This window comes from Anomaloglossus baeobatrachus, chromosome 3 (assembly GCF_048569485.1).
Source record: "Anomaloglossus baeobatrachus isolate aAnoBae1 chromosome 3, aAnoBae1.hap1, whole genome shotgun sequence".
Classification (NCBI taxonomy): domain Eukaryota; kingdom Metazoa; phylum Chordata; class Amphibia; order Anura; family Aromobatidae; genus Anomaloglossus; species Anomaloglossus baeobatrachus.
The window spans coordinates 396,151,804-396,165,064 of NC_134355.1; the positions used below are offsets into that span (position 1 = coordinate 396,151,804).

At 40.8% G+C, this 13,261-nt stretch overlaps 1 protein-coding gene across 7 annotated transcripts in view; it reads right to left on the minus strand.

Moving 5' to 3' along the window:
- Positions 1–13,261, minus strand: part of ADGRB3 (adhesion G protein-coupled receptor B3) — a 1,441,017-nt gene that overhangs the window by 464,733 nt on the left and 963,023 nt on the right. For all 7 annotated transcript variants that reach the window (XM_075340252.1, XM_075340251.1, XM_075340250.1 and 4 more), the window contains one exon: positions 12,716–12,759. In XM_075340252.1, the coding sequence (XP_075196367.1) occupies positions 12,716–12,759 (44 nt within the window). The remainder of the gene's footprint in view (positions 1–12,715; positions 12,760–13,261) is intronic.

Consider the following 13,261-nt stretch of genomic DNA (forward strand, 5'->3'; position numbering starts at 1 on the left):
TGGCTGGTCTTCGATTTGAACCAGTGACCTTTTGCTTGGGAATCAATCTAATAAAACATTGAGCTTTCATGGAATGTGAGAACTGGTTGTAATTTGGAGTTTACAGAAAGAAAAAATATTTTCAAATACCAGAAGCAAAACAGTAACAATGCAGAAACAATAATCAGCATAACTAATCATATACTAAATAGAAGCGAGTCAAATTTATGTATGAAATAGCAAAGATGATTGTCTATAAAATCAAGGTAGTCTCACACTCAAAGATGTAGTGCATCGTAAGATATGGAGCTTGAAATTCAAAAGTTCCAAACATTGTTAACCTTTTGCTCATCACTGTATGTCTCCATTTTGGTATATATGTCCCCACCCTGGGTTCATCTTGGTATAAATGTCACCATCTTGGTATATATATTCCTCATTCAGGACCCATCCTGTTATATATACACTGAGACGTAAAATGGTATACATGTTTTGAACTTTTGACTTTCAGACTCCATATCTCACCATCCACTACAGGTTTGAACATGAGACCTCATTTTGGATTTCAAACTCCATATGTTATGATCCACTACATCTTTGAGTGTGTGACTACCTTAATTTAATAGACAATCATCTTTGCTATTTCATACATAAATTTGACTTGCATCTATTTAGCATATGATTAGTTATGCAGATTCTTGTCATGTTACTGCATTGTTACTATGTTGCTTCTGGTGGTGGAAAAATCTTTTTCTTCCTGTATACTACAAATTTCAACCTGTTTTCACATTCTGTAATAGCTCAGTGTCTTATTAGGTTGCATCCTAAAAGTCACTGGTTCTAATCAAGAAGCAGCCATGAAGACTTCCCAAAAAAGAGAAACAGCATAATCACTCTCATTTATAGCAGTCTCTCGGCCAAGAAAATTGTCAAACTGCATTATATGACTTCTATGACAGTTGGAAGAATACAGAATGAAGTCTGTCCATCCATTCAAAAATCAAGAGGTGGACGTCCAGGAAAAATATCAAGTCAATAAGTCAGTTCATCACAAGGTCCAACAGTTCTGGTATGACAAACAAGGCAGTGGAGGTGGCATGTACGGTGAGATCACAGATGTTTAGGCAAGCACATATGGTGTACATTACACAAATCTGAAATGGTGGCTTGAAAAAAGGTGAAGAGGCCTCGACTTCAATATTGTCACAAGTGTCAGCTTGCATTTGCAAGAAAGTACAAAAAGTGGACAGTAGAAGTTTGGAAATGGGTAATTTGGAGCGATGAGAAGAATGTTAATAGGCTAGACACTGATGGGTGCAAATGGGTCTGTAAAAAGAAGAAAAAAAAGGCTACCAAATCGAGAACTTAATGTAACTGTCAAGTTCAGTGTAGGAAACCTGATGATATGGGGTTGTTTCACAGCCAAAGGCATTGGATACTTGACCAGGATCGGTGGTGGTTCCAATGCTAAGCTATAAGTGAGTGTCTTTCAAGACAAGTTACTTTGTACACTTGAGTACTATGGATATGAAAAGGATGACATAGTGTTCCAGCAAGACAATGACCTTAAGCATACATCGAGAAATGGTTCAATGACAATGAAGTAGAGGTGCAAGATTGGCCTCCACAATCTACTGACCTTCTTCTGCTCCCCTGCCACGAGGTTTCCTTTTCTATGCATGGCTTAGGAGCAGCAGCTGACATCGGCATGAGCATCATGGTGCATAACATCATTGCCATGCACCACCAGTCATGGCACACCGACATCAACTGCTGGCCTCTGATTGGCCAGCAGCTTGCATGGCGGTGATGGTACCCAAATGTTCTATGTGCTGTTACACACTTTAGCTGAATGTGCATATTTGCTGCACATCCAACTTAACCCCTTCACGACCGCGGGCAGTAAAATTACGTCCTATTTTAACGTGACTTAACGACCAGGGACGTAATTTTACTGCCTAAACTTCATTTGATTGCCGTGGCCATAGCAACGGCTTTCAAATGATGTCCCCTGCTGTTTCTTACAGTAGGGGACCTTTGCTTGACCCCAGGGGGGGTGGCATCGCCACCCCCTATCGACGATCGATGTGATTGGCTGTTCAAATCTGAACCGCCAACCACATCGATCGCACTAATTTCGGCAAAAATAATGCCCGAATTAGTGCGATCCTGTGAGATCCAGCTATGAGATGCCGCAGCTGCTGCAGCATATCATAGGTGGACCTCAAACATGCCGCCCCCAGCCCCTGCAGCACTGATTGGAGAGATCGTGCTATGACGCGCAATCGCTCCAATCAGTGTGCAGTGGGGCGGTCTGATCTGCCGGTGGCCGCCCTCCCCAGGCCTGTGCTGCTCTGGGGACCCTCCCCCAACATGGCTGCAGCGTGGAGTGGCTGGTACTTTTGGTACCACGCCACCGCTGCTGCCGCCGCAGACGCCGCCTCTGCTGTCACCGCGCCAGCTCCAAGGGTAAGTATTGCGCTCCGGCGATGGCCCCTGCGCGCTCCCGTGAAGGCCCCTGCGCGCTCCCGTGAAGGCCCCTGCCCGTGCCCCCCCATATCTGCCCCCGTACGCCCCGATCTGCCCCCCTACGCCCCGATCTGCCCCCCGGCATCCCGATCTGCTCCCCACGCGATCTGCCTGCCTCCTCTGTCATCTCTATTCTGCTTCCAAGGTTCCTTCCTTCTGCCTTTGCTTCTCCGCCCCCTCTGCTCTCCCTCTAACCCCCCCCCCCATCTGCCCCCCCCTCTCCCCATCCCCCCCTGCCCCCCCGACGTCCTCTTACCTGCCTTCACGGGTCGTCCGAGGTCTTCACTGGCCCGATCACATCTGCCTCCATCGCTGGGTCCTTCTGCTGATCTGTCCAACGTCCTGCCTGCTGCTCCTGTAAAGCTGTCCATCTCACTGCCTTCTTGTTCCTCTGCAACTCTTGTGGTCAGTGATCCTCTTGGTACTGTGAGTATAACTTTTTTTTTTTTTTTTTTCTTGTATCCTGTCCATTTTTACACTTCATCTGTCCGTGCGTCCCGCCAAGCGCTGATCAGGGATGCAGATAACGGATCTGAATCCGTGGTCAGTTTTTGGCGTGACTTTTTTCCGTATTCGCGACGCTTTTTGTATCGCATCCGTCTGTGCGTCCCGCCAAGCGCTGATCAGGGATGCAGATAACGGATCTGCATCCGTGGTCAGTTTTTGGCATGACTTTTTTCCGTATTCGCGACGCTTTTTGTATCGCGTCCGTCCGTGCGTCCCGCCGAGCGCTGATCAGGGATGCAGATAACGGATCGGCATCCCTGCTCAATTTTTGGCGTGACTTTTTTCCGTATTCGCGACGCTTTTTGTATCGCGTCCGACCGTGCGTCCCGCCGAGCGCTGATCAGGGATGCAGATAACGGATCGGCATCCCTGCTCAATTTTTGGCGTGACTTTTTTCCGTATTCGCGACGCTTTTTGTATCGCATCCGTCCGTGCGTCCCGCCGAGCGCTGATCAGGGATGCAGATAACGGATCGGCATCCCTGCTCAATTTTTGGCGTGACTTTTTTCCGTATTCGCGACGCTTTTTGTATCGCGTCCGACCGTGCGTCCCGCCGAGCGCTGATCAGGGATGCAAATAACGGATCGGCATCCCTGCTCAATTTTTGGCGTGACTTTTTTCCGTATTCGCGACGCTTTTTGTATCGCATCCGTCTGTGCGTCCCGCCGAGCGCTGATCAGGGATGCACATAACATATCTGCATCCATGGTCAATTTTTGGCGTGACTTTTTTTTTTACGTATCCCAGACGCTTTTTTTATCGCATCCGACCGTGCGTCCTGCAGCGGCCGATCAGTGCACTGCGTCTGTGCGTTTGAAAAGTCAAATGGCGCTCCTTCTCTTCTGAGCCCCGCCATGCGCTCAAACAATTACTTTCCACCACATATGAGGTATCTGCGTACTCAGGAGAAAATGCACAATACGTTTTATGGTGCATTTTTTCCTGATAGCCTTGTGAAAAAAAAAGCTACCTAGTTGAAGCAACCGTTTTGTGGTAAAAAAAATTTTTTTCTTTTCACGGCTCAACGCTATAAACTTCTGTGAAGCCCCCAGGTGTTCAAAGTGCTCACCAAACATCTAGAAAAATTATTTGAGGGCTCTAGTTTCCAAAATGGTGTCACTTGTGGGGGAGCTCCACTGTTTAGGCACCATAGGGGGTCTCCAAACGTGACATGGCGTCCGCTAATGATTCCAACCAATTTTGCTGTCAAATGGCGCTCCTTCTCTTCTGAGCCCCGCCATGCGCCCAAACAATTACTTTCCACCACATATGAGGTATCTGCGTACTCAGGAGAAAATGCACAATACATTTTATGGTGCATTTTTTCCTGTTACCCTTGTGAAAAAAAAAGCTACCTAATTGAAGCAACCGTTTTGTGGTAAAAAAAATTTTTTTCTTTTCACGGCTCAACGCTATAAACTTCTGTGAAGCCCCCAGGTGTTCAAAGTGCTCACCAAACATCTAGAAAAATTATTTGAGGGCTCTAGTTTCCAAAATGGGGTCACTTGTGGGGGAGCTCCATTGTTTAGGCACCTCAGGGGGTCTTCAAACCTGACATGGCGTCCGCTAATGAGTGCAGCTAATTTTGCATTTAAATGGCGCTCCTTGCCTTCCGAGCACTGCCGTGTGTCCAAACATTTGATTTCCACCACATATGAGGTATCTGCGTACTCAGGAGAAAATGGACAATACATTTTATGTTGCATTTTTTCCCAATACCCTTGTGAAAAAAAAAGCTACCTAGTTGAAGCAACAGTTTTGTGGTAAAAAAAAAAAATTTTCTTTTCACGGCTCAACGTTATAAACTTCTGTGAAGCCCCCAGGTGTTCAAAGTGCTCATCAAACATCTAGAAAAAATATTTGAGGGCTCTAGTTTCCAAAATGGGGTCACTTGTGGGGGAGCTCCATTGTTTAGGCACCTCAGGGGGTCTTCAAACCCGACATGGCGTCCGCTAATTAGTGCAGCTAATTTTGCATTTAAATGGCGCTCCTTGCCTTCCGAGCACTGCCGTGTGTCCAAACATTTGATTTCCACCACATATGAGGTATCTGCGTACTCAGGAGAAAATGGACAATACATTTTATGTTGCATTTTTTCCCGATACCCTTGTGAAAAAAAAAGCTACCTAGTTGAAGCAACAGTTTTGTGGTAAAAAAAATTTTTTTTCTTTTCACGGCTCAACGTTATAAACTTCTGTGAAGCCCCCAGGTGTTCAAAGTGCTCATCAAACATCTAGAAAAAATATTTGAGGGCTCTAGTTTCCAAAATAGGGTCACTTGTGGGGGAGCTCCATTGTTTAGGCACCTCAGGGGGTCTTCAAACCCGACATGGCGTCCGCTAATTAGTGCAGCTAATTTTGCGTTCAAAAATTCAAATGGCGCTCCTTGCATTCCGAGCACTGCCGTGTGTCCAAACATTTGATTTCCACCACATATGAGGTATCTGCGTACTCAGGAGAAAATGGACAATATATTTTATGTTGCATTTTTTCCCAATACCCTTGTGAAAAAAAAGCTACCTAGTTGAAGCAACAGTTTTGTGGTAAAAAAAAATTTTTTTCTTTTCACGGCTCAACGTTATAAACTTCTGTGAAGCCCCCAGGTGTTCAAAGTGCTCATCAAACATCTAGAAAAAATATTTGAGGGCTCTAGTTTCCAAAATGGGGTCACTTGTGGGGGAGCTCCATTGTTTAGGCACCTCAGGGGGTCTTCAAACCCGACATGGCGTCCGCTAATTAGTGCAGCTAATTTTGCGTTCAAAAATTCAAATGGCGCTCCTTGCATTCCAAGCACTGCCGTGTGTCCAAACATTTGATTTCCACCACATATGAGGTATCTGCGTACTCAGGAGAAAATGGACAATACATTTTATGTTGCATTTTTTCCCGATACCCTTGTGAAAAAAAAAGCTACCTAGTTGAAGCAACAGTTTTGTGGTAAAAAAATTTTTTTTTCTTTTCACGGCTCAACGTTATAAACTTCTGTGAAGCCCCCAGGTGTTCAAAGTGCTCATCAAACATCTAGAAAAAATATTTGAGGGCTCTAGTTTCCAAAATGGGGTCACTTGTGGGGGAGCTCCATTGTTTAGGCACCTCAGGGGGTCTTCAAACCCGACATGGCGTCCGCTAATGAGTGCAGCTAATTTTGCGTTCAAAAATTCAAATGGCGCTCCTTGCATTCCAAGCACTGCCGTGTGTCCAAACATTTGATTTCCACCACATATGAGGTATCTGCGTACTCAGGAGAAAATGGACAATACATTTTATGTTGCATTTTTTCCCGATACCCTTGTGAAAAAAAAAGCTACCTAGTTGAAGCAACAGTTTTGTGGTAAAAAAATTTTTTTTTCTTTTCACGGCTCAACGTTATAAACTTCTGTGAAGCCCCCAGGTGTTCAAAGTGCTCATCAAACATCTAGAAAAAATATTTGAGGGCTCTAGTTTCCAAAATGGGGTCATTTGTGGGGGAGCTCCATTGTTTAGGCACCTCAGGGGGTCTTCAAACCCGACATGGCGTCCGCTAATGAGTGCAGCTAATTTTGCGTTCAAAAATTCAAATGGCGCTCCTTCCCTTCCGAGCTCCGCTGTGCACCCAAACAATTGATTTTTACCACATATGGGGTATCGGCGTACTCAGGAGAAAATGCACAATAAATTGTAGGGTGCACTTTCTCTTTTCTCCCTTGTGAAAATGAAAATTTTATGGCTAAAGTAACATTTTTGTGTTAAAAAGTAAAATTTTCATTTTTTCCTTCCACATTGCTTTGGTTCCTGTGAAGCACCTAAAGGGTTAATAAACTTTTTGGATGTGGTTTTGAGCAGAGTGAGGGGTGCAGTTTTTAGAATGGGGTCACTTTTGGGTATTTTCTGTCACCTCGGTCTCTCAAAGTCACCTCAAATGTGATGTGGTCCCTAAAAAAAATTATTTTCTAAATTTTGTTGGAAAAATGAGAAATTGCTGATGAACTTTGACCCCTTCTAACTTCCTAACGAAAAAAAAATTTGTTTCGAAAATTGCGCTGATGTAAAGTAGACAAGTGGGAAATGTTATTTAGTAACTATTTTGTGTGACATATTTCTCAGATTTATGGGCATAAATTTTCAAAGTTTGAAAATTGCGAAATTTTCAAAATTTTCGCCAAATTTCCTAAATTTTCACAAATAAACGCAAAAAATATCGGCCTAAATTTACCACTGACATGAAGTACAATATGTCACGAAAAAACAATCTCAGAATCGCCAGGATCCGTTGAAGCGTTCCAGAGTTATAACCTGTCAAAGTGACACTGGTCAGAATTGCAAAAAATGGCCCGGTCATTAGGGTGTTTTAGTGGCCGGGGGTGAAGGGGTTAAGTAAGTGGTGGGGTCGGCGGCCCCCTGTACCTCTGGGCCTGGTTGCTGTCGCTATCTCTCCATCTGCAATCGTTACTCCCCTGATTTTGTGTTTCTTTGGCATTGCAGTAAAAAAATCATCATTAATATAACCTTCTTAGTTACTAATTTGTTTTGAATAAATGTCATCACATTACAGTAAAAGAGAAATAGAAAATACTGGCATATTAAGGTATACAGCAGCTTTCTGGACAAGCTGCCTTTCCACACCAGAAAGTGCTGATTGCTGGAGCTGAATACTTTGCTGTATAGATTAGTTATCCCCTGAGAACTCAAGAATAATTTACATTTCCAATAAGCAGAATTGAAATGGTTCAAAAACTGCACAGCATCACTTTCACCTAGACATGAGGATTGATGAAGAAAATGTGCAATGTAAACAAACACAGCCTAAAAGTAAATGTCCTTTTCATTATTTCAATTGAGTAAGAAAGAGTAATCAGACTGCAATGTCTCATTACAAGTAATGCTATTAAAATGTTTAGCTACTTACAGATTTATGTAGTTATTGCACTATAACAATCACTTCTTATACTTCAGCTTTGAACAAAAAACACTACATTTGATTTTTTTTTATTACTATGATTCTGGGAAATTGATACTAGCACTGCTTCTGTTAACTGCATTAAATAATGCTGTAATCATAAAAAAAAAAGAAAAAAAATCCCCCAAATCTAAGGCAGATTGTTGGATAACAAGAGAACAGGATTATTCTATCCTCATAACCACTCTAATTTATCCTTCGTATGTATCCTAGAACCTTCTAAAACCTCCATAAAAGCTTGGAAAAGTATTAACCCCTTAATGACCGCGGGCAAAAATATTACGTTCTAGCGGTCATAGTGTTACTGCCCACGGTCTGCTGCCGGCAGCATGCAGCGATCGGCGCACATCTCAGCTGATTTTCACAGCTGAGATGTGTGCCTGCTAGGCATGAGCAGAATCGTTATCTGTTCGTGTCGTTTAAGCCATTAAATGGTGCTGTCAATATGTGACAGCGCCATTATAATGGCATCGGCGGTAAACATTTACTTACCGGTCGATACCGGAAGTCACGTACGCATGATCAGAAATTATCGGCACTTCCGGTGATGCATATTACACCAGTTTGAAACCGAGATGCATACATCCAGCTTCCCAATGCGCATGACCGGAAGTCCGGGAATCATGCACACTTAGCAGAAATCCAGCATCGAGTGCGCAACCAGCATCATTGAGCGCAACCATCCTCTGATGCTGCACATCAATTAGCATGTTAGCACACTTACAGGGGTGTGCTTACATACACAGAGGGCCGACTAGACAAGGGAACTAACGCCCAGGGGACTAGTCGCTGGCCTCATTAGCATATTGTACAGGATCTTTATAAATACTTTTCTAAAGATCTCTTTATCTATGCTACTAGATAGAAGAACTGTTATGCAGGGATTAGAGTTATGCACCCAGAACTGCTCGTGGGTCTGGGTGCATATTGCACCTGACAGCTTCCCTTTAAAAAAAAGACTCATTGTGCATGTTGTATTTCAATCTACCCAATCCTGTGTTTCCATGTGAGATAGGCTTTTTTCAGGTGTCTGACCCCATTAAAATAAACAAGCATCAGCAGCATTGATAAGTTTGCTTGTAGGTTAATGGTGCAGTCCAGAGAAATATCTGTTGGCTGGTTATCATTGCTCATGGTTCTTTATTAGTCTACTTTTGTACAATATTTTCACCCATTATGCCATACAATCTCACAATGTATATGAGTCTCGTTTATGTAGTGTATAAGGAGTTCAATAGACTGTAAGTTGCCATATATATTACTGTATATCAACAATTGCTTACATAAAGGGCTATTTGTTCACCACATGTTTTGGAAGAAGTATTAACAGAGCCTAAACATTTTCTTCTCCCTCCTTCGCAATCAATGTACTTTAATCATCTTTAGTAAAAAGACCCCATAGGGATTTATTAAAAAAAAATCCCAATTCCTGCATTTTAGGGTTGTAAAGAAAAATATGCACCTCTCAAAGCCTGAAGAGGAGATACATACCCTGAAACAACAATTGGAAGCTCAATTATGTTGTCAAACAAAAATATTGGATCCCATATACTTTTCTAATATGATCAGTGAATTCTTCATGTTGATGCTTGGTCCTTTGGGTGAGCATTTTTTATTTCTATGTCACAAGCAGTTTAGAAATAAGTAGCACATACTTCGAATGCCTTTAAAGAAACTGTTAATATTTCTGTGTATGATTGGTAACAATGTGGTTAATTTCCTCAGTTCTGGAGAATAATTGCTTGGAATTAACCTGAGTGGTTAGACATTTACAGTGACAAGCAAAAGGGTAATAATATTTTTAACTTTTGACTTTCAGGCTCCATACAGTATATCACCATCCAATACAATTTTTAGCACGAGTCTACCTTCAATTTATAGACAGTAATTTTGGCTATCTCATACATAAATTTGACTTCCAACTATTTAGCATATGATTAGTTATGCAGATTCTTGTCATGTCACTGCATTGTTACTGTTTTGCTCCTGGTGTTTGAAAAAAACTTTTTTTTTTAATATTACAAATTACAATTGGTTCTCACATTCCATAATAGTGCATTGTTTTATTAGGTTTACTTCCAAGCGAAAGGTGACTAGTTAGAATTCAAGAGCAGCCATCATGAAGATTTTCCAAGAAAAGAGAAACAGCTTCATCCAGTTTATTAATAGTGGTCTCTCGGCCAAATTGTCAAACTGCATAATATGAGTTTCATGATAGTTGAAAGAATACAAAATGAAGTCCATCCATCCACTCAGCAGCCCAACTGTATCCAGGCAAAACATTGGAGTCAACAAGTTGGCTCATCACAAAGTCTTTTCATTCTGATGCGACAAACCCCGCAGTAGAAGTGGCTTGTATGCTTCAGAATAATGAGATCACAGATCACAGATGCAAGCATCGTGTGACGCAAGTCTTAAATGGTGGCTCGAAAAAAGTTGAAGAAACCTCGACTTTAATATCATCATGAGAAGCATCGGCTTGAGTTTGCAAATATGTACGAGAAGGGGATAGTAGATGACGGGAAATGGGTGATTTGGAGCGATCAGATGAAAGTCAATGGACGGCTCTGATGGGTGAAAATAGGTCTGAAAGAAAAGAGGAAAAGGGGCTAACAGATTGAAAATTGAAGGAACTGTCGGGGTTGTTTCACAGCTAAAGGCATTGGATACTTAATAAGGATCGATCGTGATCGCAATGCTGATCTATACATGAGTATCCTACAAGAGGTGTTATTTCGAAGTCTTGAGTACTATGGGTTTGAAAAAGATGACATAGTGTTCCAGCACGAGAAGGACATGAAGCATACATTGAGATTGGCAAAGAAGTGGTTTTATGACAATAAAGTAGAGGTGCTGGACTGGCCTCCACAGTCCCATACCTCAACTAAATCAAACACTTATGGGGATGAGTTGATGAAAAATCTGTATACATACCCAAGTGAGTTAACCAGTATGCATCAACATTAAGAATATATAAAAGAGATCTAGGATCATATTTCAGGTGAGAGGTGCTAAAATCTGATAGCGAGCATGACCAGAAGGATTCAGGCAGTGTTTAATGCCAAATATGGATAAACAAAATGCTAACAAAATAATTAAAAAAACAAATATATACTGTAAGGAGCAAAACAGTAACAATACAGTGACATGACAAGAATCTGCATAACTAATCATTCGCTAAATAGTTGAAAGTCAAATAATATAACCAAGATGATAGTCTATAAAATGAAAGTAGTCTCTTGCACAAGGCTGTAGTGTATGGAGAGATATGGAGTCTGAAAGTCAAAAGTTCAAAATATTGTTACCCTTTTGCCTGTCACTGTATGTTTTACTTCTGGATGTGCTAAACCATAGTTCATAGCATTGATAATAACTTGAGTAGTTAAAACTTTAACAATGAGTGTCAACTTTTACTTTTAAGCCGTGTCTGCAAACATCAAAGGATGGGCAAAAGAACATCTCATGATCCAGACTGAGGAATCAAAGCAAGGTTAATTAAAGGATGTTTAAGTATTTATTATGAATGGTCCCTACCTCTTATTACCTTTTTTAAAACACCCAATTTTCCTAATCAGTTTGTGATAGCTCTTGAAACCTGACCTAGGGTCCCATGTATAAAAAAATTACTTGATCAACAAAAGTGCAATCCTTGTTCTTTTCTACTGTACCATCTAAGTGTTTAGGTCTTTGCAATTTCTTTCTTTGATTTTGTAACTCTTTCCAAGTATGTTATTACAGAAACAAAAAAGTACAAACCACTCAGATTTTTCCAAAGTTATTGCAAATCCCACCTCTGTCTCATCCATGAGTGAAAGAGATGGGAATAGCAATTTAATGACCTGCAATGTCTCATTTAAAAAATAATTAAAGCACAGCTCCAGGATTTTTTTCTATTTATTTTTTTATTTTACCACTGGAGTGGTGATTTATATTTAAGTCCCCTGTCATTGGTCTTATATTCACCCTCTGGCGCCTTCATCTCTTTTTAGCATTGCTCTGGTCAGCCTCTGGCAGTTTATGACCTGATACCTGCTACAGTGTTCCATGGAGTGAGCCGTAGAGCAGAACTCATCACAAGTCTATGAGAGCCTCTTCCTGGCTCTGATAGAGTTACATCAAGACGTAACTTCTGACTTCTTGCCAGTAAGAAGTTAGGAGAAGAAGATGGTGCTGCGGGAACTACGGTTTCCTCCCACCTGCCAAAGACATACTGATAGGGAATATAGATTTTGAACCGCAGTGGGGGCAGGAATGATGATGTCTGTAAAACGCTGTTGAAATAATGAAATAAATAACATATTTTCCTGCTACCTATCCAGCGGTAAAATAGAAAAAAAACCTGGAGCGGTACTTTAAATGTAAGATTTCTTTTTATGTTCCTGCACATAGATTAGAGAACTAATAACCGTAAATTATAATAATAACAGCATTCATAATATTAATTTACTTTTTATATATGTTTACTATGTTTTTCATGCAATGAGTTAAATTGACTTTTTTCACTACAATAAAGTAATAACACCAAATTGTTCTATTCTCTTGTTCCATTATATGCTAATGTGATTTTATTATGATTATTTCTCATCAAAACCTGGGCTAATCCAGTGGTGAATGAACAAGAATAATAAACATAAATGATGATAATAATAACAATAATCATAAAATATTTCAGCTTGAAATCACATCTAAACATAATGCAAGCAACGATAAAATTATAGAGAAAAAAGAAGCAGCCAATAAATAAAAAAGGGAAATTGCCACTTACGATTTTGAGTCATCCCAAAGAACACAGTATGGCTTCAGAGTACCCTGATAAAAATAGAAATAGGATTATTATTTAAGTCTTGCATTTTTAGTTTACAAAACTAAACATCAATGTATGTATGTGATATAAATTTATGCACCATAACCTAAAAGAGAAAAGCATCGCTGAAGGAATTAGCACTGAAAAACAAGGTTTAAGTCTAAATATAAATATTAGTCAAAGAATAATGAAACTATTCTTTACGTAGCTGCAACATACCCTTCATTGTACATGTACAAACTCAGACATGACGTGGGTAGCAAACGAATTAACAACAACAATATTGACAAGTCATGTTTTTCAAAATACAATTCAATAATTTAAAGGAGCTTCTAGACCATTTAGATCAAAACATGATATTTACGCCCAAAATGTGCGTATGATACCAAGATAACTGTAGGAGAATCATACTACTCAAATATTATAACAAATAGGTCATCAAAAGAAGAGAAAAACAAAAGGGACCTAACAGCGCATTCATTAAGACTGCCCTTGTAAAGACCAGTC